The sequence below is a fragment of the Moschus berezovskii genome, chromosome 20 (genome assembly GCF_049115385.1).
Source record: "Moschus berezovskii isolate FMDL1 chromosome 20, NW_MosBer_1.0, whole genome shotgun sequence".
NCBI classification, from domain to species: Eukaryota; Metazoa; Chordata; class Mammalia; order Artiodactyla; family Moschidae; genus Moschus; species Moschus berezovskii.
The window spans coordinates 67,005,462-67,030,849 of NC_142479.1; the positions used below are offsets into that span (position 1 = coordinate 67,005,462).

General features: G+C 61.2%; 2 protein-coding genes across 8 annotated transcripts in view; one reads left to right on the forward strand and one right to left on the reverse strand.

Annotated features, from left to right (window-relative positions):
* The first annotated feature begins 340 nt into the window (after positions 1-340).
* UNC13D (unc-13 homolog D) lies at positions 341-14,555 on the forward strand. 5 transcript variants are annotated; one of them, XM_055408572.2, is made up of 33 exons: positions 341-485; positions 916-1,058; positions 1,200-1,235; positions 1,474-1,600; positions 1,688-1,747; positions 1,836-1,902; positions 2,119-2,299; positions 2,816-2,860; positions 2,965-3,033; positions 3,206-3,275; positions 3,433-3,537; positions 3,630-3,722; positions 3,798-3,901; positions 5,267-5,384; positions 5,491-5,615; positions 5,742-5,832; positions 5,914-5,970; positions 6,055-6,152; positions 6,254-6,305; positions 6,384-6,514; positions 6,584-6,704; positions 7,069-7,212; positions 8,111-8,209; positions 8,313-8,519; positions 8,704-8,772; positions 9,799-9,878; positions 11,143-11,248; positions 11,333-11,404; positions 11,805-11,888; positions 11,986-12,106; positions 12,303-12,426; positions 12,907-13,103; positions 13,852-14,555. In XM_055408572.2, exons 1-33 carry the CDS (start codon positions 369-371, stop codon positions 13,971-13,973), a joined length of 3,435 nt encoding a protein of 1,144 aa, XP_055264547.2. In that variant the 5' UTR covers positions 341-368; the 3' UTR covers positions 13,974-14,555. The 5 variants fall into 5 exon arrangements, with proteins under 5 accessions (XP_055264547.2, XP_055264545.2, XP_088685460.1 ...); XM_088829334.1 differs by having other exon boundaries at positions 365-485; positions 1,493-1,600; XM_088829335.1 differs by having other exon boundaries at positions 375-485; positions 920-1,058; positions 1,493-1,600.
* An 893-nt stretch (positions 14,556-15,448) lies between these two features.
* Positions 15,449-25,388, reverse strand: part of UNK (unk zinc finger) — a 32,723-nt gene continuing 22,783 nt past the window's right edge. The window contains exons 8-17 of one of the 3 annotated variants that reach the window (XM_055408575.2): positions 24,623-24,765; positions 24,063-24,263; positions 23,429-23,494; positions 22,845-23,019; positions 21,962-22,063; positions 21,678-21,866; positions 18,566-18,747; positions 17,856-17,963; positions 17,706-17,741; positions 15,449-16,905 (exon numbers count right to left, since the gene is read on the reverse strand). In XM_055408575.2, the coding sequence (XP_055264550.1) occupies positions 16,750-16,905; positions 17,706-17,741; positions 17,856-17,963; positions 18,566-18,747; positions 21,678-21,866; positions 21,962-22,063; positions 22,845-23,019; positions 23,429-23,494; positions 24,063-24,263; positions 24,623-24,765 (1,358 nt within the window). In that variant the 3' untranslated portion in view covers positions 15,449-16,749. Of the gene's footprint in view, positions 16,906-17,683; positions 17,964-18,565; positions 18,748-21,677; positions 21,867-21,961; positions 22,064-22,844; positions 23,020-23,428; positions 23,495-24,062; positions 24,264-24,622; positions 24,766-25,388 lie in introns of all 3 variants that reach the window. The other 2 variants (XM_055408577.2, XM_055408574.2) reach the window with 2 other exon arrangements.

Sequence of the window (25,388 nt, forward strand, 5' to 3'; positions counted from 1 at the left end):
GCCTCCCTCAGTCACCCGGTGGGGGCTGCTGCCCCCCTCCCTCATGCCCCTTGCTGGACAGTGCTGGACCCTCCCCAGGGCCCCTGTGTGGGAGGCTGCAGTGGGGCAGCCCCGCCCCACACTCCCCAAGTCTGCCTCTGCCTCCAGTCAGCCCAGCTTCCTCCCAGCATCCCAGCCAGCCCCAGAGAGGAAGGTGCAGGGGCCAGGGAGACAGGGGCCCCCACCCCGAGGTGGTGAAACCCTGACCTGACCCTCCCCCGGGCCTGCCCTTCCTTCCCTCTCCCCTGGTGGCAGCCCCGGGCTCTTTGCATAACCCTGCGGCTTCACTATCTTCCCCCAGGCGGAGGGGAAGGGCAGGGCTGGACACCATGGCTACGCTCTTCTCCCGGCCCCAGCGGCGCCCTCCCCTCTTGCGCCAGGCCATCAAGATAAGGCGCCGCAGGGTCAGAGATCTGCAGGATCCCCGGCCCCCATGGGCTCAGGAGGTAGGAGGGACCTCAGCGGGCAGCCCAGCGGGCCTGGGTGGGGCCCCACCTCTTGTGGCTCTACTCCCCTCCCTGGCCCTACCCCAGCCCCGGGCGGAGCCTTTGGGATCCGGGTCGGCAGAACAGGTGTTCTCTGGGCTCCGCAGAGCCTCAGGCCCAGGGTCTGAGACTCTCTGAGACCCCTCCCTCTGATGGGCCCCCGCCCACGGCCCCCGCCCCTACTGCTGGCCATCTTGAGCTCCTCCAGTTCCATGGGCTCCATTAGGCAAGGAGTCTCGCTGCTGTGGGCTGGGCTTTGGGGGACCCGCTGAGCAGCCCCTAGGCCCGCTGGGCATGACCCCCAGTCTCCCACCTCGCTGCTGGGCCTCACTTCCGCCGCTGGGGTGCGGAGCAGAGCCGCCGATAAGCAGCCCTGTTTCCTCTGGGGAAGGAAGGAAGGTTGGGGCCACGGGCCGCGCTGAGCTCACGTTGCCGGAGGGCAGCTGAGGACCAATGGACCCGAGCCATGGCAGGCCAGGGGACAAGGAAGGTGGCCCGGGGGCTGGGCCCCCAGGAGGCCTGCCACAGGAACAGGTGCGCGGCACCATTGGGCTGGACGCCGGATGCTGGGGCCCTTGAGCCGTTGGGCTGGGCCTGCCCTGGGGGGAGCCGTACGGGCATCCAAATCCCGGTCCTGGCCTCTGGGACACCCTGTCTTTTTGTCTCACTCCCCAGATCGAGCCTTCATCCCATCACTTGTCGCCTGAGGAGGTAAGAATTGGGGTGTCTGGGGGGAACAGAGGGGCGCCTGGGGGGAACAGAGGGGCGCTAGGAAGCGAGCCAGCATCCTCCCAAACAGCCCCCTGCCCCCTACCAAGGCTGGGTCTCAACCCTCTCCCCTCCCTGTGCGTGCGGACGCCTGGTCCCTGCTTCGGGCATGTGCCCTGGGTGCCAGGATGGCTGGTGGCGCTCAGACCTTGTGGTGGTGGGTGGACGGGGGATCCCGCAGTAACCCTGCCGTGCCTCAGCGGGCCCTGCTCTACGAGGAAGCTCTCTACACCGTGCTGTACCGGCTGGGGCAGCCCGAGCCCAACCATGTGGGGGAGTCCTCTGAGCTGCTGCAGTACCTACAGGAGGTGAGCCCAGCCCCCTCCCGCCCGCCTCCCTGCAGCCTGGCCGCCCCCACCCCGTGCCCCCAGCTTCCCACACTCCTGCCCCACCAGGCCTTCCACATGGAGCCCGAGGAGCATCAGCAGATGCTAACGCGCGTCCAGCAGCTCGAGGTAACCCGCCGGGGCCACCCTGGGCCAGCAGGGGGGCTGGGAGGGCCAGCTCCCTCAGGGACTCAGCCCCCACCTCTTGTCGCTCCAGAAACCAGTCTTCTGTCTGAAGGCAACGGTGAAACAAGCCAAGGGTATCCTAGGCAAGGATGTCAGTGGTGAGTAGGCAATGGAGACCCGGGGCCTTCTTCCTGGCTCCTTCCTCTCCCCGTCACAGCCTGTCCCAGAGTTCCCATCCTCCAAACGTCCCCTGGGGCTCAGCTGGGGGCTGCTGGCCCCTGGCCCTTGGAGTCTGGGATGGGGAGGGGGTGATAAGGACTCTCCCTGGGAGCCTAGCCAACACCCTGACTGCCTCCCTCACCCCTCCTCCCCAGGGTACAGTGACCCCTACTGCCTGCTGGGCATTGAGCAGGGGACGACGGTGTCTGGGGGCAGCCCGGGGCTCCGGCGCCGGCAGAAGGCCGTGGTGAGGCACACCATCCCCGAAGAGCAGACTCACCGCACCCAGGTCATCACCCAGACACTCAACCCCGTGTGGGACGAGACCTTCATCCTGTACGTGGCCCTGCCTCGGGTCCCACCCACTCTGGTCGTCAGTGGCTACTCGGGTGGTGGGGGTGCCCCCTATCAGTGAGATCAGAGGGACTTCCTGGCTTCGGGGAGACAGCATGGCTTGACCAGAGGAGGAGGCTGCTCCCAAGGCAGGGAAGACAGACGGGAGGCCAGACAGGACAGGGCAGTGGCATATTTGCCACATGCTGGGGAAGGTGGGTCAGGCACGGCTGGGTTAATGGGGGTGAAGGAGGGGGTGATGCATTTGAGGAGGTGGAGTTTGCAGGCAAGGGCTAAGACTTGAGGATGGGTAACTTTGAGGACCTGGCTAAGCTCCGGGAGTTGGTGATGGACAGGGAGGCCTGGCGTGCTGCAGGCCATGGGCTCGCAGAGTGGGACATGACTGAGCGACTGAACTGAACTGACTTTGAGGATGGCAGACTCAGGCCTGGGGTCTAGTGGCCTGGTCAGGGGGCCTAGCCGTCCAAGCCCCTCAGCCATGCTCTTTCCTCACTACAGAGAGTTTGAGGACATAAGCAACGCCAGCTTTCATCTGGACATGTGGTGAGGGGCGGGCCCCGCCCCGCCCGCTGGGGTGGGGAAGAGAAGGGGAGGGGGGCTCCCAGGACACCCTGTCCGCCTCCCGCTGAAGCCTCTGCCCACACCAGGGACATGGACGCCGTGGAGTCCGTCAGACAGAAGCTTGGGGAACTCACAGACCTGCATGGACTGCGAAGGTGAGCCCCGTGTGGTCCTCCCTGGGGAGGAGTCGGGGCTCTTCCTGCCTGCACCCCCACCACGTGCACCCCGGTGGCTGGGCTGCAGGCTCTGGCTGGCCCAGGTGGCCAGAGGTAGGGAGCAGATCCCAGCCTGACCTGGCCAGGCTCTCGGCCCCTCTCCCTGAGACAGGATGTTTAAGGAGGCCCGGAAGGACAAAGGCCAGGACGACTTCCTGGGGAACGTGGTTCTCAGACTACAGGTGAGTAGAGTGGGGGTGACGAGGGGTCCAAGGGAGGGGTTCAGGTCTGCACCGGGCAGAGCCTGGGGTCTGCCTCCCGTCGCCTCCCTGGCCCCCAAGCGTTAGCGGCTCCTGCGGCTCAAGGGCGTGGGCACCTCTTGCCTGCCCAACCTGCCAGGACCTGCGCTGCCGTGAGGATCACTGGTACCCCCTGGAGCCCTGCACAGACACCTACCCGGACCGCGGTCAGTGTCACCTCCAGTTCCAGTTTATCCACAAGCGGGTAGGTGGCCCGGCCGGGTGGGGAGGAGGGGCTGCCCCGGGCGTGGGGTCCCCGCTCACAGCCATGCCGGGCCGCCCCCCTGCCGCCCGCAGAGAGCCACCACGGCCAGCCGCTCGCAGCCCAGCTACACGGTGCACCGCCACCTCCTGCAGCGGCTGGTGTCCCACGAGGTCACCCAGCACCAGGTACTGCCCTGCTGGGGCTGGGCGGGGCCGGGGCCTGCCTGCCAGGTCCTGACACCCCTCCGCGTGCCTCCTCAGGCCGGCAGCACCTCCTGGGACGGGTCGTTGAGCTCCCAGGCAGCCACCATCCTCTTCCTCCACGCCACGCAGAAGGACCTGTCGGACTTCCACCGGTCCCTGGCGTGAGTGCCCAGCCAAGCCAGAGCGCCCGAGGGCCGTCTGCACTGCACCACCCTCTCCCTCCCTACTTGCCCTCCTTCAGGCTGGCAGCCCCAAGTCTAACCCTCCAGAGATTTCTGTTTGGGGCCCAAACTGTGTATTTTAAGTTTTGAGTCAGTTGCCAACTGACTCAACTTTGTCTGTCTTGGCTGCGCGGGGCCCTTGTTGCTGTGTGTGGGCTTTTCTCTAGTTGCGGCGAGCAGGGCCTACTCTTAGTTGTACTGTGCGAGCTTCTCACTGCAGTGGCTCCTCTTGTTGCGGAGCAGGGCTCCAAGGCATGCAGGCTTCGGGAGTTGTGGCAACATGGACTTAGTTGCATGTGGCATCTTCCCAGACCAGGGATCAAACCTGTGTCCCCTGCATTGGCAGGTGGGTTCTTAACCATTGGACCACTAGGGAAGTCCAGTCGCCAACTTTTAAAATCTGGAGATTTCCCATACAGATTCACATCTCCAGCTTCCCATGAAAGATTTGTCCCGAAGCTGCAGGGCTGTCGCCTTGCTGGGCGGCAGGGGATCAGGGCAGGGAAGCCTGGCTTCCCCCGTCCATCATGGCTGCCTTCTGGACACTTCACACCCTGACATCACCTGAGTCCTTCTGGGCAGTCGAGTCTGCCACCCCAGCCCCAGGGCCCCAGCAGGAGCGATGGTAGCCGCTGTATCCCTGAATGGCAGAGGCCTGTCCTGTGCTACTGTCCTGCCCCAGCCTCCTTCAGCCTCCCGCTTGTCTCGGCTCGGCCCCCTCTGTGAAGTTTCCCCTCAGCTCTCTAAAGGGATGCTCTGGTTGACTTGGACTTGGACTTGAAGGCTTAAGTCTCCAAATTTGACTTTTCGAAAGAAGCAAGAAGTCCTGAATTTTAAAATCACAAATATTCAAATTTGAGAGAAGGGGCAATTCATTTACATGTTTTGAAAAGCCCTTATGGGAACAAAAGGGCTTCCCTGGTGGCTCAGACAGTAGAGAATCCGCCAGCAATTCGGGAGACCCAGGTTTGATCCCTGGGTTGGGAAGATCCCCCGGCAAAGGGAAAGGCTATCCACTCCAGTATTCTGGCCTGGAGAATTCCATGGACTGTATAGTCAGTGGGGTCGCAAAGAGTCGGACGTGACTGAGCAACTTTCACTATGGGAATAAAAGCAATCCCACAGGTTATTTTCAGTCGCTGGTTTTCAGCCTCTAAAGGCTGATGAGAAACCCTGGGAGGTTTTGGGGTGGAAACAGAGCTGGGGAGGTTTGGGCACTGTCCACCCCTGACCCCCTCCCCCAGGCCAGGCAAGCTGTGGGAAATGAGGTCCCCCAGCTGGCTGAGGGCTTCCTGTCTGCCACAGGCAGTGGCTGGCCTACAGCCGTCTCTACCAGAGCCTGGAGTTCCCTAGCAGCTGCCTCCTGTTCCCCATCACCAGTATCGAGTACCAGTGGATCCAGGGCCGGCTCAAGGCCGAGCAGGTGGGCTGGGGGGCGCTGGGGGGAGGTGTTGGGTGGGCAGGGCTCAGGGAATGGCTTCGGCCCCCTAAAGCAGCCCCCGCCTCACAGAACCTTCTGGGCCTTGCAGCTGGAGGAGCTGGCCAGCTCGTTCAGCTCCCTGCTGGCCTACGGGCTCTCCCTCATCCGGAGGTTCCGCTCTGTCTTCCCCCTCTCGGTGCCTGACTCCCCAGCCCGACTGCAGTCCCTCCTCAGGTCGGTGTTGACCCCCATCCCCGTCCGGGGGCACCTCTGAGTGGGGGGCAGGATGGGCAGCCTGCTGGAGGAATGAGGGGGGCTGTGGGGCAGCGGCATCTTGGACACGGCTCCCCATCCCCCCAGGGTCCTGGTACAGATGTGCAAGATGAAGGCCTTTGGGGAACTATGCCCGGACAGCACCCCTCTTCCCAGCCTGGTGACTGAGGCGCTGCGGGTACGGTGCCCGCCCTGGGGGTGGGGAGGGCCCGTGTCTGGGCCTGGCGCCCCTCCCTGCTCACGGCCTCCCTGCCCCCAGGCTGGCACCGTGGAGTGGTTCCACCTGAAGCAGCAGCACCATCAGCCCATGATGCAGGTGAGGGGCTCGTCCCAGGTGGTAGGTGGTGGGACCGGATGCCCCTGCTCGAAGCCCTGTCTGGCTAATTTCTGTCCCTGCCAGGGCCTGCTGGAGATGGGCAAGGCCTTACTGAGCCTGGTACAGGACATCATTGGCGACCTGCACCAGTGCCAGCGCACGTGGAACAAGATCTTCCATAAGTGAGCGGGTGGCGGGGCAGGGGCGGTGCATGGGGGCTGGCACGGGGTCCAGAGGGACCCAGCTGTGTGCTGCCAGGTCACGCCTGCTGCCTTTCCTCCAGCGTGCTCAAGATCGACCTCTTTGCCATGGCTTTCCTGGAGTTGCAGTGGCTGGTGAGGCTCCCCACGTCCCGAGGCCTCTTACCCCGCGCCTGCCTCTGGAGCTCCGCCCACCACGCCTTCCCTCCGCAGGTGGCCAAGCGGGTGCAGGACCACATAGCCGCGGTGGGTGGCTCGGTGACCCCGGAGGTAGGAGAGAGCCTGTTCCAGCTCTACGTCAGCCTCAAGGAGCTCTACCAGCTGGGCCCGCTCCCCTCGGAGAGGTGGGTAGTCGACAGGCTGCCGGGCGAGGAGGGCTCGCAGCCCCCCAGGCTGACCCCCGGTCTCCCCAGGGATGGCGTCCTGGCCCTGGAAGGCTTCCACCGCTGGTTCCAGCCGGCCATCCCGTCCTGGCTGCAGAAAACCTACAGCGTGGCCCTGGCGCGCGTGCAGCGCGCGGTACAGATGGACCAGGTAGGGGTGGGGCCTGCTAGGGGCGGAGTCCAGATTTGGGGGTGTGGCTTCCGGCTCTGCGGTGACCTTGCAGCAGGTGCGGAAGCGGGTAACCAGCTTTGAGCGGTGCTTTTGAGGCCAGTTGCAGGTGTGAAACGCTGTCTCCTGTAATACTCCGGGGTAAACCGAGGCTTCCCATAAAGGCTCATCCTGGCAGCTTGCGGGCTGTGGGTGGAGCCCTGCTTGAGTGCCTTGCAGCCCCCTGCCCAGCTATGAGATTGCTGGCAGTATGAATTCTGGATGCTTGCAGATGGAAGCAGGGAGGAAGGGGCATGGATTTGGCAAGCCTTGAACTCTCCTTTCTACACGCTCCCCCATCTCCTAGCTGGTGCCCCTGGGGGAACTGACCAAGCATAGCACGTCCGCCGTGGATCTGTCCACCTGCTTTGCCCAGATCAGCCACACCGCCCGGCAGCTGGACTGGCCTGACCCGGAGGAGGCCTTCATGATCACTGTCAAGTTCGTGGAGGTGCAGCCTCATTCCCACTCCACCATTTCTCCCAAGTTCTCACCCAAGTTCTCATCTGGTTCCCTGACCAGGGATCGGACCTGAGCCCCTGCGTTGGGAGAACAGAGTCTTAGCCACTGGTTTCTTTGTTTTAGTTGCTAAGTCGTGTCCAACTCTTTGTGACCCCATGGACTGTAGCCCACCAGGCTCCTCTGTCTCTGGGATTTCCCAGGCAAGAATAGTGGAGTGGGATTGAAGTACTAGGAGGAAAAAAAAAAATACTAGAGTAATCGCCATTTTCTTCTCCAGGGGAAGGGCTTGCCTGATAGCTCAGTTGCTAAAGAATCCGCCTGCAATGAAGGAGACCCCAGTTTGATCCCTGGGTCAGGAAGATCCACTGGAAAAGAGATAGGCTACCCACTCTAGTATTCTTGGGCTTCCCTGGTGGCTCAGCTGGTAAAGAATCTGCCTGCCATGCAGGAGACCTGGGGTGGATCCCTGGGTTGGGAAGATCCCCTGGAGAAGGGAAAGGCTACCTACTCCAGTATTCTGGCGGGAGACCTAGGTTGGATCCCTGGGTTGGGAAGATCCCCTGGAGAAGGGAAAGGCTACCTACTCCAGTATTCCGGCCTGGAGAATTCCATGGACTATATAGTCCGCGGGGTCGCAAAGAGTCGGACACGACTGAGCGACTTTCACTTCACTTTTCTCCAAGGGAATCGTCCCAACCCAGGGATCAGACCTGTGTCTCCTGCATTGGCAGGCAGCTGCTTTACCACTGAGCTACCTGGGAAGTCCCAGTTCTCACCCTAGCAGCATCCAGAACACTCCACCCAGGACACTGAGGTTCCTGTGCCTCCCCTACCTGCCTCTCCTGGCACCCTTCCCCACCAAACTGATTATTCCCTTCTCACCCCAGGACACCTGTCGGCTGGCTCTGGTGTACTGCAGCCTTATAAAGGCCCGTGCCCGGGATCTCTCTGCAGGCCAGAAGGACCAAGGCCAGGCAGCCAACATGGTAAGGGCCAGAGCAGGGGCGCTGGACTGGGCTGGGGGCGGAGCCGGCCAGTGCTGACACTATTCGGGAAAGCCTGCCTCCTTGTGCCCCTGCCCGCCTGCAGCTGTGCGTGGTGGTGAATGACATGGAGCAGCTGCGGCTGGTGATCGGCAAGCTGCCCACCCAGCTGGCATGGGAGGCGCTGGAGCAGCGGGTGGGGGCTGTGCTGGAGCAGGAGCAGCTGCAGAACACACTGCATGCCCAGCTGCAGGGTGCCCTGGCTGGGCTGGGCCATGAGATCCGCACCGGCGTCCGCACCTTGGCCAAGCAGGTAATTTGCTGGATCCACAGTGACCCCGCCCCACCCAACCTCAGCCTGAAGTCCTCTCCCAGCAGGACTGGGGTCAGTGTCACGCCCTCTCCTCTTCCTGAACCTAAACTCAGGCCCCAAGCAACCTCTCCCGATCCCCCCGACTCATGCCTATGGCCTCCCTCTTTCTGTTTTGTGTCTCTAGCTGGAAGCAGGCATTGCCAAGCACATCCAGAAACTCGTGGGCATCAGGGAATCCGTCCTGCCTGAAGACGTGAGTGGCCCGCCCTGCTCACCGACCTTTGCCAGCAGCAAAGGGATGGGTCAGGGATTCCCAAGGGGCTTAGGGTGGGCAGGGGGCTGAAGGCCGTGAGGTATCAGAGTTAAGCTCCCTAGACATGGGCAAGGAATGTTCCCTCATTGTGACAAGAAGCTCTGCCTTGCTAGAGTTTTCATTCTAGTAGGGGAGGTTAAAAAAGAGCTAAGTATAAACTGTCCCTATAGCTGTTATTGGAACTATACATATGTATGTGTGTATAAACGTATATATGTCTACACGTGTTTGCGTGCTAAGTCACTTCAGTCATGTCTGACTCTGCATGACCCTGTAGACTGTAGCCCACCAGGCTCCTCTGTCCATGGGATTCTCTAGGCAAGAAGACTGGAGTGGGTTGATGTGTCCACGTCCAGGGGATCTTCCTGACCCAGGGATCGATCCCACATCTGTTACATCTAACCTGCATTGGCAGGAGCGTTCTTTACCACTAGTGCCGCCTGGGACGCTCATGTGTATTAGATAATGATAAACTCTCTAGAGAAAAACACACAAGGGAGTGGAAAGGATCAAAGGATTGCTTTTTTTTTTTGGCTGCACCATGTGGCTTGTGGGATCTTAGTTCCCTGACCAGTATGGAAACTGCACCCTCTGCAGTGGAAGTGCGGAGTCTTAACCACTGGACCACTAGGGAAGTCCCTGAGGACTGTAGTTTTAGATAGTGGCCAGAGAAGGCCTTACTCAGAGGGTAACAGCTGAGTCAAGACCTCAAGGAAGCAAGAGAAGGAGCCATGAGGATTTCTGTGGGAGAGAACAGCATGGGCAAAGGCGGGACCAGGTCTGGCAGGTTCAGGGACGATAGAGGAGGCCAGTGTGGCTGAACCCACTGGGGCCGGGGTTCACTCTGCAGACATTCCATAGATGGGCAGGAAAGCTCCTGGCCCTGTTTTCTTTCCAGGCCAGGGTGAGGGGACTGGGGTGGGACCCAAATGGGCCAGAGCCAGACATGCTGCTACCCTTCCCCAGGCCATTCTGCCCCTGATGAAGTTCCTGGAGGTGAAGCTCTGCTACATGAACACCAACTTGGTGCAGGAGAACTTCAGCAGGTCTGTAGCATCCGCCTGCCCTGCCGTGTCCCACCGCCTCCTCCTCTCCTCCCTCCTGCCCCTCCTTCCCGGCCTCAGCATCCATCCTCTGGGGAGAATGCAACCGGGTTCTTGAAATGCTCTCTGCCGGGGTCAGGGCGCTCAGGACTGCACAAGCCCATCCACTTCACCTGGGGCTGAGCTGAGACCTGCCGGTTGCCCTCCACTGGCCCTGGGCTGCATCTTCCGAGGGCTGCAGCTCTGCCCTCCCTAATATTCCTGGAAGCTGGTGTTCCTCTCCCATGTTCCAGGAGAGCTTCCCAGTAGGGTCTCTCGGAGCAGGGCCCTGCACACAGGCAGCAGGGGGAAGGGGTCAAGGGCGTGGGCTCCGGATGGCCTGGATTCAGACTCCAGCTTCACTGCTGCTTGGTGGATGGTCTTGAGCAGACTCCTCAAGTTTTCTGTGCAGGTGGGCACAGTTCTGGCCTCTGCTGAGGACTAATGAGTCACATGAGGTGCTGAGAGCAGAGCTTGCAACAAAGGAGGTGGTTGGTGGCTGAGCTGCCGTGACGGCCGTGGCGATGATGCCGACTGGTCCCCCACACGGGCCCGCTGGCTCCCGGAGGCCTGTTCCTCTCCCACTGGGGCAGCACAGCTCTGGGAGCCCATCTGAGGGCTCTTTAGTTGCTGTCTGTGGGATCTTAGTTCCCTGGGATTAAACCCAGACCCCCTGCACTGGGAGCACAGAGTCTTAACCACTGGACCACCAGGGAAGCCCCTAGACCTCCCCCATTCTTTTTGTGTGTGTTTCTCTGCCTGACTCTACTTTGACAAGTGAAATTTCAGTTATTTCAGGTCATTATTAGGATGGACTGTGGCTGGGTTTGCTGTTTTTTTTCTCTCTGCAATTAGTACCTGCTGATCCATAAGATCCTATTCATTTTGGCCGCTTGCATCTTCGTTCAAGATTCTGTCATTGGGGGCCACCCACTCCCCCCTTTGTTTATTGGGGTTTGGTAATCCCATGAGGATTCTTCACTAGCTTGTGGATAGGACTGGGCCTGACTGCCCCCTTACCCCTTCTTCCCTCAGGAGACCAGCCCTCCCTCCCTCACCTGCCTATGCCCCAGGTCCCAGTCCCACCAGTGAAGTCCCACCAGGTGGAGGGTGGGGGCGGGGCGGACCTGGGGGCTGGCCCCGGGGCCCTGAGGCCTCCCCTTTCTCAAGAGCATCTCGGTTTCCTTCTCTGTCCTCCCGTCCTGCGTCCCTCTGCACGTCCCCCCAGCCTCCTGAGTCTGCTCTGGACACACACACTCACAGTGCTGGCGGAGGTGGCTGCCTCCCAGCGGAGCTGCCCCCTGGCCTGTAGCAGGCTGAAGTTTGCACTACAGGTAATAACACCAGTGACAATAATGTTAACCCTGCTGGGACTAGTGCCGGGGGGGCTCATCTCTCACCTCTCACCCCCCCTCTAGAACCTGGAGATCTGCTTCTACGCAGAGGGCTGTGGCCTGCCGCCCGAGGCCCTGCACACCGCCACCTTTCAGGTAGGGCCTTTGGGTGAGCTGGAGGCACTGGGGAGCCTGCCTTCCTGTGCTCGGTTGTGTCCAAGGCCTGCTGCATAATTTACAGGGCTCAGCGCAAAATGGAAATATGGGCCCTTTCTTAAAAAAAAAAAAAATTGAAAAACTTAAAACAGCAACAGCAGAAACTTAAACCAAGCGTGAGGTTCTTCTAAAGCCGATTGGGGCAGGGCGGCTGAGACATACCTGCGGAGCCCGCCACATCGGTGACTCTGGCTGTCGCCGGGGCAACCCTGGCTTGCGGTCCCAGGGCGCCCGGTGCTTTCCACATCACTTTGTGGGCTTCCCCATCGGCCGTGACCTTCTGAAGGGCAGCCCTGGGCTGCGGTTGGGGATGACGGTTCAAGGTGTGTTCCCTCCTCAGGCTCTGCAGAGGGACCTGGAGCTGCAGGCGGCCTCCAGTCGGGAGCTCGTCCACAAGTACTTCTGCAGCCGCCTCCAGCAGCAGGTGAGGCCCCGCGCTCCGCCGCGGGCACCGCGCACCTGGAGCCCCGCGCCCCGCCCGCTCGGCCCCCGCTGACCCCGCCCCTGCGCCCCGCCCCCAGGCAGCAACCACCTCCGAGGAGCTCGGGGCCGTCACCGTCAAGGCCTCCTACCGCCCCTCCGAGCAGAAGCTGCGTGTGGAGCTGCTCAGCGCCTCCAACCTGCTGCCCCTGGACTCCAATGGTGAGTGGAGGCTGCCCCTGCCGCTCTCCGCGTCTGCGCTCGGGTCCCCCAGAGTTCCTGGGCGTTCGGTGCGCTTCCCCTGGACCACCACGAGGGGGCAGTGCTAGCGGGCAGGGCACCGCTGCTGGGGTGCGGACTGCACTCAGGACTTGGGGTATCAACCTTGGCCAACGTCCCCTCCCGGGCCACTTGCCAGGCTCCAGCGACCCCTTTGTCCAGCTGACCTTGGAACCCCGGCATGAGTTCCCCGAGCTGGCCCCCCGGGAGACCCAAAAGCACAAGAAGGACCTTCACCCACTGTTTGATGAGACCTTTGAATTGTGAGTGGTCCCTACACTGGCTGCGTTCCCCAACCCCGGACCGCCTCAGACCTGCTCCTCCCAGCTGGGGCCCAGGGGCTCCCCTCAGATGACCCGGTGTGAGTCCCAGGGAGAGGGCAGTGGGGACAAGTGTTTGCTGGCACATGCCTCAAACCTGCACCCCTGTAGGTGGAGTTAGGGGGCATTGTTGGGGAGACTCCTCCCACATGTTGGACTGACAGGCTTGCTTTCAGGGAAGGGTCCTGTCTCCGAGGTCCTCTGTTCTGCAAGACGGGGGGCCTGGGTACACAGGGGCCCCTGGTTGAAAGCATCAGCCCATAGTCAGAGCAGGCATGACAGCATGTGCCCCAAGATACGCCAGGCTGAGAGCTGATGTTGTGATCCTAATCCCCACCCATCTGGGCAAGCCCGCGTGTGGGGGTGGGTGGCCATGGCACTACGCGGGGCGGGCAGCTGGGCTGACTCTGTCCCTCCTCCCAGCCTGGTGCCTGCTGAGCCGTGCCAGAAGGATGGGGCGTGCCTCCTGCTCACGGTGCTGGACCATGACACGCTGGGGACCGATGACCTGGAGGGGGAGGCATTCTTGCCGCTGTGCTCCGTGCCCGGCCTGGCAGGGACAGAGGAGCCTGGCGAGGTGCCTCAGACCCGCCTGCCCCTCACCTACCCTGCACCCGACGGTAGGCCTGAGCCCTTGGGCAGGGCAGAGGCTGAGAGGCTGCGAGTGTGGGGCCTGGCCCAGCACAGGGGTGCAGGGGAGGGGCTGCCGGGGTCTGGAGCCCCCAGAGAGGCAGCGACGTGGGGGTCAGGAACGCCTCCGTGGAGGCAGGAGCCTGTGGAGCCGGAGTGGTGCTTGTGTTGCTGAGATCTCAGGTCTGATCAACGACCCGTGGTCTAAGCTGGGCTGCGTGTGTGCGCCTCTCCCTGGTGGGATAAGGTCACTGCGTTTCGCTTGGGGAGAGGTGCTCTCTCTCTGCCCAGGGGGCATGTTCCTGCAGAGCAGCCCCTGAGCTCGAAGAGAGTAGGTCTTATGTCTGAGCGCTTGTGATGGCCCGTTCTAAGCCCTGACACATTAACCCGCAGACCACTCCCTTACAACCACCCAGCAAGGCAGCTGTTGCTGTTCTCCTGATGAGCAAACAGAGGCTCACTTTGGTTAACTCGTCCAAGGTTTTCATATGAAAAGGTCATGATCGCCACCTGAGGCATATCAGCCTCTTGAGCTGCAGCTGGGCTGAGAGTTCGGGCTGACGCGCTGCCCAGGAGGGCAGCGAATGCCTCTCCCACCTCGTCTGCCAGGCTGTCCTGTGAGCGTGGATGGGTGGGCCCATCCCTAGGCTCAGGAGGACGGGGTGGGACCGCAGCCCCGGCCACTCGCCAGGGTGCTGCGTCTCCCCGAGTCTGACCCCTAAACGCCTCTCTTCGCAGGGGATCCGATCCTGCAGCTGCTGGAGAGCCGGAAGGGTGACCGCGAGGCCCAGGCGTTTGTGCGGCTGCGGCGGCAGCGGGCCAAGCAGGCCTCCCAGCACGGCCCGCGGCTGGGGCGGTAGCGGTGGAGGCTCGGTCCTGGGGGCAGTGGCCTGGGTTCTCCCGCCACAGGGCAGCCCTCCCGCCTGGCCCAACACCCCAAAAGGGCCCTTCGGGTCTGGGGAGCCCTAGCATGTGGGGGATCCCGCTGCCAGAGCCGGGGCCCACAGTGATGAGAGCCCGGTTCACGGTATTTATACTCCCTCCTCCCTTCGGTCCTGGCCTCAGCATTCCCTGCAAGCCCCGTCCCAGGGGTGGGAGGACAATGGTTTGCTTCCCTCACCCCTGCCCCCCTGCCTCTTGGGGAGAAGTTACTCTGGCAGAGCAGGGTCTCAGCCCCCGTGTCCTGTTCTAGCTGCTGGGGTGGGAGCCAGGCTCCTGGGGCCTGTTCTTCAGCACCTGTGATGGAGGGAACCTTGGTCCTCTCCTGAGGGGCCTACTGGCATCCAGGCTGAAGAGCTGGGAGCCAGGGACCTTCTGGCTCAGAAGGGTGAGAACTGGCAGGCTGTGGGGATGGTTTGGCCTGTCTGCTGAGGACCCCTCCTCCTTGGGACAGTGCCTACCACCTAGAAAGTGTCTTAGCAAAAATAAAACAAACAATCTGCTGTCCTCTCACCAAACATGAAGTGTTGGCCTGCAGTGGGGCCCAGGTTACAGCCAGGCCATGCAAACTCCCTCCTCAGCCCTCAGGAGACCTTGAGCTGCCCCGATCCTGGACCCCGGCCCACCCCTCACTCCCCCGTGTTACAGAGCAGCGAGGTGGGCATGGAGTAACTGATGCTGCGGCAGGGGCTGGGGCAACTAGGATCACTGGTATTTTGGCTGAAGCCTTCGAAGAAACCACCCACTAGACATACCAGGCTCTGTGGTCCGTGCCAGCACAGGAGTCTGGCACTCTCGTGAGAGCACCTAGAGTGGGGGGCCTCCCCAGCACAGGCTGAGCCCGAGGCACCGCTCTAGACAGCAGGGCTTAGAGGAATGGCCCCCAGACCTACCTAGGGGAGTGGCCCACAGGCTGGGAGTCAGAGCCTGGGGCTCACTGTCATTCACTTGACCCTGGTTGAGTCACTTAACCTCTCGGAGTCTGCACAGGGGTGATCAGATAAGGTCATCTCCAAGGCTCTGGGCAGCTCTGTTCCCCTGAGGCAGGGGGAGGGTGGTGGCCTGAAGGCTCCCTCAAGGGGCAGGCCCACCCTTCTTTTGATGCTTTTATGAGCAGGCACTGTCTGTTCCTGAGAAACTACTCGGGGCCTCGTCTTTTGGAAGACAGTTAAGTACACCATCTGCTACTGACAACAGAGCTCTAAAGAGTCCTCTGGCCTGGGCGGCCTCCAGGTCCAGGATTAAAGGCCCCAGCAGGCCCGCAGCAGAGAACACGCTGTCCAGGAGCAGCCTCTGGGCCTGGGTGGGAGGCCAGCCTGGGTGCCGGTCCAGCGCACAGTCAAGAGGCCTCATTTAGGGCCCCGCTCTCCTGCACCCCCCTGTAAACAAGCCGCCATCACAAGTTCATAGTTTATTTCCAATACGTTTGGAGCTTTGATTTTTGCATTTTTGTAAAAAAGTTTTCTCGATTCATTGAAAGCCCTTTCGTGCTAAGCCCAAGGTGGGGCCTGGGCTGGGCCAGACCCTCGGCGGCCCTCTCGCTCCCACCCCAGACCCCTCGTGCGGGGAGCGGGGTGGCCTCCCTCTGCCCACTCTGCCCTCCCACCCCTGCCATATCTCTCTGTACAGAACAATGTTTAAAATGGAAGCTAAGACACAACATACATCGGACAGGCACGCACACACATGCACACGGGCGCCTGCTCCCCACTGGGGCAGGACGTCAGCTGCACTCAGAGAGCACCACGGAATGCATACGGAGCCCCGCCCTGCAAGGAGGGCAGGGCCGGGCCCCGCCTTGGTCCTCACGGCCCACAGCTCCTCCCCACCCACTGCCCTGCTAGCTGCCAGGGGGAGGGCTGTGCAGGGGTGGGGGGCAGCAAAGGGCCACAGGGAGTGGAGAGGGCAGTGCCAGCCTCCAGGTGCCCCAGGGCCAGGGAGGCCACTCCAGGAGCCCAGGGCTGGGGGAAGGGCTGGGGAAGACCCCGGCCTCAGGTACCTGAGGGGTAGAACGCCTGGGCTTTGCCCCTCGAGGAGCGTCAAGGGCCCAGGGTCGGGAGTGGGGCTGGCCCCACAGCTTTGGCCTGCCAGCCCAGACTAAATACACATTTGGTAAACCTAGGAGCTCGGCGGGCGTGGACCCCCTCTCAGCCTCACAGCTGGAAACCAGGGTTGCCCCTGGGTCCTCCACACTCTGGCGCTCGCCCTGGCCTGGGGAGGCGGGGTGAACAGGGCCTGCCCTGAAGGCTTGTCCCCTCCCCTCGGCCCTATCAAGCTTCCCACCCTGACCTGCTCAGGCCCCAGGAAAAAGTTAAAAATAGTTAGTTCCTACATAAAAAAGAGACAGAAACAAATTCCCTGCCATAAGGCTGGTGGGAGAAGAGGGGACTTTGTCTCTGCAGCAGGAAAGGTAGGGAGCGGGCAGGGGAGGAACTGCAAAATAGTTTTTTTCTTTTAAAAAGTGCTTGGTAAGTCTGTTTTAAAGTGTGTGTCTATATCTATGTACAGATATACACACAGACACTGTTCACACGCTGGCCGCCCACACATACCTGCACACATACAGAAATGTATACATATACATAATCATATACATATACATACATACATACATACATACATACATACATATATATATATACTTTAAAAAGTCCTAGGTGAGAAGATCTGAGCCAGGCCGGGGCCAGGCCTGCAGGGTCACGACTGGAGGGAACGGGCCCGGCCCGGCTGGCAGACGGGGCACTCACTGCCCTCGGCACAGAGCTCACACAGCACGGCGTGTTGGCACGGCAGCACTGCTCGGTTCTGCTCCTGACACTTGAGGCATTTCACCGACTGCATGTGGAGTACGGCCTGCGGAGAAAGGCACAGCACAGTCACCGGCCTGGCCCCGCGTGGGACACGGGCTCCCTCAGCTCTCACTTCAGCCCCTCTGGGCAAGGGGATGGGACACAGAGCTCTAGGGCCTGCTCACAGCCCCCAAGAGGGCAGGGCCAGAGGCCAGGCTCACCGCCTTGAGGCACCTCATCTCTGCCTGCAGCCGCCAGTGGGTCCAGCAGGGCCCGGTGGGGTGCGGGAAGGCCAGGGCTGCTCTGCAGCTCCCAGTGGGTCAGGCCCTTCCTCACACTGAGGCCTCCTGCCTCTTGTCTTGTTAGATCTTGTAGTGACCCTAGGTCCCCCGTGAGAACTCTGGGGTCTGGAGAGGGTACTGCTGGGCCTGAGGCGACAGGGCCACACATGGGGCGTGGCTGCCGGAGTCCAGAGAAGGGCAGAAAGCTCGTCCCTGCTAGGCCGTGTTCCCAGGACCCAGAAGGGCACTGAAGAACGCAGACAAGAGCCCCAGGGACCTAACATTCTGGAACGTCTGCTGGAGTGCAGAGCTCACAGGAAGGGAAGGGGTCAGGAGGAAGCCTAGGGCGCAGGCGCACTAACGCAGCTCAGCTCAGGTCTGCCCTCCAAAGAGCAGGAGTGGGCCCTGGCGCCCCCTACCTCCACTCTCCCCTCCCCAGTGACGTGCAGGCGTCCCGGGTCAGCTCAGCTGCAGCAGAGGCTCTCAGGAGGAGGGTGGCCAGCCCCGAGAGGCAGGGGCCCATCTGAGTCCCAGCACGGGCCGAGGCCACTGCAGGCTCACCCGTACTCCCCGGGGTGCTGACCTTGTCCACTTGCTCCAGGTGAGCCCGCAGCCGCTTCTGGAGAGAGTGGAGGGTGGAGAGTGAGAGGGCCTCCAGGCCGGGGAAGGCGGGCAGGGCCTGTGGGTCGGGGCCCGAGTGCAGCCGCTCTAGCTCCTCCTGCAGCTTCTTCACCTGCACCTCCAGGGCATCCCGCTGCTCCCGGGCCAGCTCGCACTCTGCGCCCGCCGCGCTGGCCCGCTCCCCGGCCTCCTCTGCCTCCTTCTTCCAGGCATCACAAGCCTGTGGGCCCAACACGCAGCACCTTGTCACGATGGCCCGCTACCCTTCTCCCCTGCCCGAGAGGGCATCTCTGGGGGCCCGTAGGGGCCACCGCGGCCGCGGGGCCTGCTGGGAGCTGGGGCAGGTGTCTGGGAAGGGGGGCAGGGAGGAGGGCTGATGCTGCCTGCAGAAAAGAGAAGTTTCAGGACCTGCGAGAGACCCTCTGTGGGCAGGGCAGGAGGCCAAGCCCAGCGGAGCAGGGGAGTGCTAGCTGGAGCTGGTCAGCACCTTGAGGGGCAACCAGGCTGTGCCCCATCTCAGAACCTAGAACCCTGGACTCAGAGCTCAGGAGTCAGGGCTGCTGGGGAGAGGCACACAGTACTATGGGACCAGACCAAATGAACAGCTTGGAGAGGGGATTCCAGGCCTGTGATACCAGCTACCCCATGGTCCCGACTGAGAAGGCAAGTTTTTCCATGGGGGAAGAGAATAAATAGCCGCATTTCTGTCCTGCTCTCTGGGACCCCTGGCTCCCCAAGCCCCTGCACCCACTCCGTGTAAGACAGGCTCTGGCTGAATGCCCCGGGCCCTGGGGAAGGCGGGTGAGCCTGGGAGCTCAGTACCTGCTTGGCCTGCTTCCAGGACTCCTCCCACTGCTTGATGGTGCCGTTGGCTTCGTCCAGCTCCTGCCGAAGCCGGGCCAGCTCGGCAGCCCCCGGCCCTGACAGGAAGGCAGGGGAAGTGCCTGGGGAGAAGCTTCCAGAGGCAAAGTGCTCCCAGATGCTGCTGTTCATCCCATTCAGACCTGCCCCGGGAAGGGGAGGGCCATCAGCGCTCTGAAGGGCTTTGGGCCCGGGCCCTGTCAGCCCTGCCTGGGGGCTCCCGGGGGCTGTCTGTGCCAAGCTCCAGCAATGCCAGGCTGGGAACTTCACAGGGATGTATAAGCGCCACCTGTTACTTCTGCGTCTCAGCATCCCTGTCCGTAAAGCAGGGTTCCCCTCACTTGCCTCCCAGGGTGATTCGGGGAACTAGAGAGAGCAGCCAGAGTGCGTGATGATTTGTGATCCAAACTTTCAGGCTAGAGGAAGGGGAGCGTTCTTGTGATGTGAGGGCCCAGGAGGAGATTCAGGAATGCAAGACATGGGTCAGAGCCTCAGATGATGGCAGAGCTGGAGCAGGAAGAGCTCAGGAAGCCCTGGGCCCAGAGGAGACGGAGATAAAACACGTTGCCAGGAATCACAGGAACGGCAAGCGGGAGAGCCAGTACAGTCAGGACACCCGGCTGCAGGGCCTGCGCTCAGCAACAGGCGGAGCCACGTGCTCACCCAGCGCCTCCCCTGCTCAGCTCTCCCCTGGCCATTCGGCGGGTGTTTGCTTAGACAGACTGGTTCAAAATCGGGAAAGGATTATGTCAAGGCTGTATACTGTCACCCTGATTATTTAACTTCTATGCAGAGTACATCATGAGGAACACTCGGCTGGACGAAGCACAAGCTGGAATCAAGATTGCCAGGAGAAATATCAATAACCTCAGATATGCAGATGACACCACCCTTATGGCAGAAAGTGAAGAGGAACTCAAAAGCCTCTTGATGAAAGTGAAAGAGGAGAGTGAAAAGGTTGGCTCAACATTCAGAAAACTAACATCATGGCATCCAGTCCCATCACTTCATGGGAAATAGATGGGCAAACAGTGGCAACAGTGGCTGACTTTATTTTTCTGGACTCCAAAATCACTGCAGATGGTGACTGCATCCATGAAATTAAAAAATGTGTGTTCCCTGGAAGAAAAGCTATGACAAACCTAGACAGCATGTTAAAAAGCAGAGACATTATGCCAACAAAGGTCTGTCTAGTCAAAGCTATGGTTTTTCCAGTAGTCATGTGTGGATTTGAGAGTTGGACTATAAAGCAAGCTGAGTGCCGAAGAACTGATGCTTTTGAACTGTGCTATTGTTGGAGAAGACTCTTGAGAGTCCCTTGGACTGCAAGGAGATCCAACTAGTCCACCCTAAAGGAGATCAGTCCTGAATATTCATTGGAAGGACTGATGCTGAAGCTGCAACTCCAATACTTTGGCCACCTGATGCGAAGAACTGACTCATCTGAAAAGACCCTGATGCTGGGAAAGATTGAGGGCAAGAGGAGAAGGGGATGACAGAGGATGAGATGGTTGGATGGCATCACCAACTCAATGGACATGAGTCTGAGGAAACCCCGGGAGTTGGCAATGGACAGGGAGGCCTGGTGTGCTGCAGTCCATGGGGTTGCAGAGAGTTGGACATGACTGAGCGACTGAACTGAACTGCTCATACTGTGTGCCCCTGCTCTGTGGCCCCTAAGGCGCCCCGTCTTCCAAGGGAGACCTGTACCCACCTCTGGCTACATTCTGCCCACATGTATCACTCTAATGACTTCTTTCTTGCTCCCTTTCCCACTAATCCAGCCAGGATGTTCCAGAACCAAACGGATTTAAGAAAGTCTGTCTTCCAAGCAGCACAAGCACAGCCACGTGACCAGCGCCGTCCTGCGTGGAGACACAAGGCCCTCGGCCCCGTCCTGGAGGTGAGGCGCTCCACCGCACCTGTCCTCTCACTCGGGTGGTGTTTCCTCCAGGTTAGGTTCCCCCGTTATCCTGAGCCACAGAGCCGGCCCTTTGCCTCCACATGAGTGCGGGTCTCTAAGTATGCTCTCAGGGCTTGCCGCCTGTGCCTCCCCCAGCAGACCACGGCACCACGCCAGCAGGGACGCCTGAGCCCACGCTGTATCCGTACAGTTGCTCAGTTAACTATGCGGGAAGGAATGAATGAATGCGTGGCCAGTACAGAGGGCTACAGTCAAGATGCCTCCAGAGTGTGTGAGGCAAGTCTGACAGAAATAGCTCTAAGCCTCCGAAGCTGACGGCTCAATGTCATTCCTAAGTGTCTCCAGAGAGATGAGGGCAGAACCCACACCTGGTTGGAAAGTCAAAGCGCACCTCAGAGGCTCAGGCTCAGTGTGACCAGGATGGCCAGCACCCTCGGGGGCCCCAGGGGGGCTGTTTCTGGTCTCTGGGAACAGCTGCTAGAGGGGGAGTCAGAGTAGTAGATGCTGGTGACAGAGAGGCAGCGGGCTGGGCGTCGCCGGTTTACATCTGTTCCCATAGGGAACGCTCCCCGGGCCCCGCGCATACACGCAGGCCCCCCCTCGCCCCTCTGCTCTGACCTGCCTTCCAGAGGCCCGGTCCGCACAGTTCCAATGGTGGGTTTGGCAAACAGCCTTTGGGGTTACAGCTGCGTCTCCCTGGCGCTTCTGCCGGCCAGGAAGGCCACCCTGCACTGGGGGTGAGCCTGTTCGACCTCTCCCTTGGCCTCCAGGAGCTCTGGGTGATGGGCAGAGCCACCACACTGGCACAAAGAACAGACGGAGGCCCTGGCAACTCTGAGGCTGTGCTTCTCACTGTGTACTGGTCCGGCACCTGGCACTTCACTGGCATCATTTAAGCCTCGGCACCAGCTTACGAGGTGGAACTGCCACTATCCCCACGTGACAGAGGAAACAAAGGTGGAGGACAAGCCCTTGTCCAAGTCCACACGGCTCAGAGTGCTGCGCGAGGGGCCTGACTCTCCTCTGAGCCCAGACCCCCAGCTCTCGCCTCCACTCTGTACTGCCTCCAGCCGGGACAGAACACCCAAAGGCACTTTCCAAAAGCCCACATTCCCGCCCCAGGCCTTAGGGAGCCATACTGGCTCTTACCCAAAGATCCATGGGATGCTGAGGTCCCCAAAAATGCGTTCTCTGACTGGCTCAGGTGGCCCTGGGGCTGCTGCAGGAAATGTGAGGAGAGGCTGACGGGAGGGGACGGGGACGCGGAGTGGAAGGAAGCAGAGCTGCCCAAGGAGCCGGGGATGTTCACGGGCGCGGAGCTCTGCAGTAGACTGCCGCCTGCGACAGAGGCCAGGAGGAGACCGAGTGAGGGCTGGGTGGGTCAGGCTGGACCCCAGAGCCCGCCCCCACCCCAGCCCCCTGCCGCCCAGTACCCATGGTGACGCTGCCTGGGTGGGACACCGTGCTGTTGTCAAAGGTCTTCTCTAGGGCAGCCACCCCAAACTCGTTCAGGTCGAGGTCATCCAGCGCAGACTCTGGAGGCAGAGTGAGCGGCGTATGAGCCAGCCGGCCTCCCGAGGGGCCACACAGTCCCCAGGTTCCAGGCCCCGCCATCTGGACCCACCTGCCCTTAACTGCCTCTTCTCCTGCCCCTGCCTCATCTCAAGTCTCCACACTGCCCGGGCTGCTCCTCCACCCAGACTGACCCCCGGCCAAGTCCAGCTCCAATGGCTCTCCATTCTGAAGCCATCTGCTGGCCCCGGGGGAAACGAGTCCCTGCTGGCAGGCCTCCTCCCCTGAGCTCCCTGAGGGCGGGCAGGTCTCTGGACCCTTGGTGGCTAGTGCCTGGCAGTTGCCCAGCACCCGTCCACTGGGCCCTGCAGAGCCGGACAGGAGCGCAGGAAGCCTGTCTCAACTGTCACCCCGTTGCCTCTGAGGACTGGGCACCAAGCCTCACCCACACAGCCTGCTGAGGAGAGGGCAGGGGCATCTAATGACCAGGCGCTCTGAGGACAGCTGGCAGGCTGTTCACAAGGACACCTGTTGGGGCTGGCTGACACCTGTGGTGGAATGAGGCTGCATATCCCCACGGGGAGAGGCCCCTCTTCCAACCTGTACAGAAGAGCGGGCTCACGTGCTCAAAAGCCCTCTCAGCTGTGCACCGTGGACACACGCTCCATCCAGGTCAAAGCACTCGCAGTGCCCACCTTCTCATCTCCCAGGGCTGATGTCTGAAGCGACCAGCCTCACTCCAGAGACCCAGTATCCCTGGCTACAGACCTACTCCTAGACTCGCAACAGAAGTGGCCCAATTACCTATAACCGACTCTACTGTGTCGCTGGTGGGGTAGAAGGGCAGAGCATTTGCATTCATGCCAGGGACGCTGCTGGCACCAGCGGGGCTGGGGGGAGTGGCTGCTAGGCTGGAGGTGATGCTGGAAGAGATGCTGGAGGTGAGGGGGCTGCCCACGGGGAGGATGCCCAGCATGTCCTGCAACGAGAGTGAAGAGGAGATGGAGTTGGACACCCATGGCCAAGGGCTGGCGGCAGGGGCTGGCTGGGCGGGCGGGAAGGGTGCACCGCAGCTCTTGGCTTGTCCCCTCAACGCCCACCTGGGGGCTGGAGACCGCAGGCCCCCTAGCCCTAACCCTGAGGTGGGGCGGGGAGCGGGCGCAGTGCCCGTTGCTCAATGAGTGTTTGAGTAATCCATGAGTCCAGTGCCGAGGGCTCCAGGGCCTGACCCCCCACGCCCTCTGGATTTGGGGCCCCACCTCAATCCTGCCCTCAGTCTGTAGAGAAAGCAGTGCCCAGAGCTCCCTGAAGAAGCCTCCTGGGGTTCTGGGCCTGTCCTGTCTGCAGCAGGTGCCAGAAGGGGAAGGCAGGGGCTGAGGGCTCTATACCTGTTTGGGCTGAAGCAGAGGCTGCTCTTGACTCCTGGGCTCTAGTGAGTGGGGTTTTAACTTGGCCTGAGAGAAAAGTCAGGGAGCAGGAGATGAATGTGGTGCTAGGAGGCCTCCTGAGTCCAAGAGTCCTCCCAAGCATCAGCTTGAGGAGGCTGCAGGGACTGGGGGCAAGGAGGCATGAGGCGCTGTTGTGTGGTCCCCCTGCACTCACACGCACTCTCCCTCCCTCCCTTGGGGACCAGGGGCACTGCCCCTCTCCTCCCTGGTGACTCCAAGTCACAGAGAAGCCCAGTTCCAGACCCCTCTTGTCCTGCTCCCCAAGGCCCTACTGCTCCATCAAGGCAGCACGGGGCAGAGCAGACACTGGATGCAGGTCAGAAGACCGCGGTGGGAACCCCTAGCCCTCAGTTGATAGCTCTGATGCTGGGTGAGGTGCTCCCCTCTAACCTGCCTGTCTTCATCTGTAAAATGGGACGGCCTCACCCACTCTCTTAGTCTTCGAGAGGCTGGGGTCAGGGACTTTCTAATTCCGGGTCACGTTCCCCGTAGCTGGGCCAGGACAACCCTCCGGGGCTTCTCCGGCCACAGGCAGAATGTGGCTAACCTCACCGGGCTGCGCCGCATCCCTTACCTGGCATTTCAAATTTTTCAGGTACTCAGCTCCCACCTGGTCTTCCCTCTCGAAGCCAGGAGCCTTCTTATAGCTGCCAGGGGCAAGGCCAGACTCCCCAGGAAAGACAATGCCTTCCAGATTGGAGGGCTTCCGGATGGAGCCCGGTGGGGAGCCACAGAGGTTAGATGGGCTGCTGAGGCTGCTGTTTCTACAGAGGAGCTGCAGCAAAAGAAGAGAGTGGGCCGGTGAGCAGGATGTAGGTGGGGGCATGGCCACCCTCCATCCCCTTGTCGGAGGGACAGTCTCCAGCAAGAGGCTCAGTTCCATTTCCATTTGGCAGGGGGAGCAACCAGCACCCGGGAATTCGGAACCTCATGAGGCTCTCCGTCCCTTCTACAGCTCTACCAAGGCTGACCGTAGGCTCTGGGGACACCCCCCCAGCCACGATCAGCTGTTGACAGAGAACCCTGGAGCAGAAAGGGCAGGCCCCCTGGGCAGAGGCCGTCTCCGCAACAGAGGCAGAAGCTGGCTCTGGGCAGGAAGGGTGCCCCTACCCCCACCCCTAGACAGGCACGTACAGCGCTGAGGTCAGGGGCGTGTGGGCTGGAGGGGCTCACAGGCACCGAGTCTCCAGCAGCGGACGGCATGTACAAGACGGGGCCTGGCTGGGTGGGGCTGGACACAGCTGAGGAAGGCTGCAGGTCGTCACTGAGCGGGGGCTCTGCAAGAGACGGGGCAGGGCGTCAGCAGGCCCCTGAGCCAGCGCCAGGCCTCCAAACACGCAGCCGGGTCTCTTTAAAGGAGCTCACGCAGCCCCCTGTGTGTGAAGGGAAGGCTCCTCCTCGTTTCTATTGATGGCACACACCCCACTGTGCACTGACTACGCACCAGGCAATCTGTATGAATGGGAATCTTCACAATGACCGGAAGATAGAAGTAATATCATGGTCTCCATTTGACAGATAAGGAAACAGGCTCAGAGTGGTTAGGTAAATCTCTCAAGGTAGCTGAGCTAGGAAACAGAAGAACTGGGATTTGAACCCCAATCCACATGACTCCAAAGCCTGGGCCATTCATCAGTTTTCTGTGACGCCTTAGCAAGGCCCACCTCTGAGCCAAGTGTATGCTTCCCCCTCACTGGGCCTGCAATTTCTTCTTCACTCTAATCCCTGAGACAAGGCCTAAGGCTAGGAAGGGATTAAGAACAAACAGCAGTGGTCTGCGGTGGACAGGGGCAGTAACTCAAGCCTGTTTCTGAGACAGGCAGGGCAGTGTGGAGCTGCGCTGAGCAGCACGGCAGCCCAGAACCACAGGCTGTGGCTGAGACCAGAGTGTGGCTGGTCT

Bases quoted from the DNA above. Each gene is read 5' to 3' on its own strand.
- UNC13D (XM_055408572.2), top strand. From the start codon at position 369: ATGGCTACGCTCTTCTCCCGGCCCCAGCGGCGCCCTCCCCTCTTGCGC. The intron at 6,153-6,253 runs GTGAGCGGGTGG...CCTTTCCTCCAG, and splicing joins TGGAACAAGATCTTCCATAA to CGTGCTCAAGATCGACCTCT. The intron at 8,210-8,312 runs GTAAGGGCCAGA...GCCCGCCTGCAG, and splicing joins AAGGCCAGGCAGCCAACATG to CTGTGCGTGGTGGTGAATGA.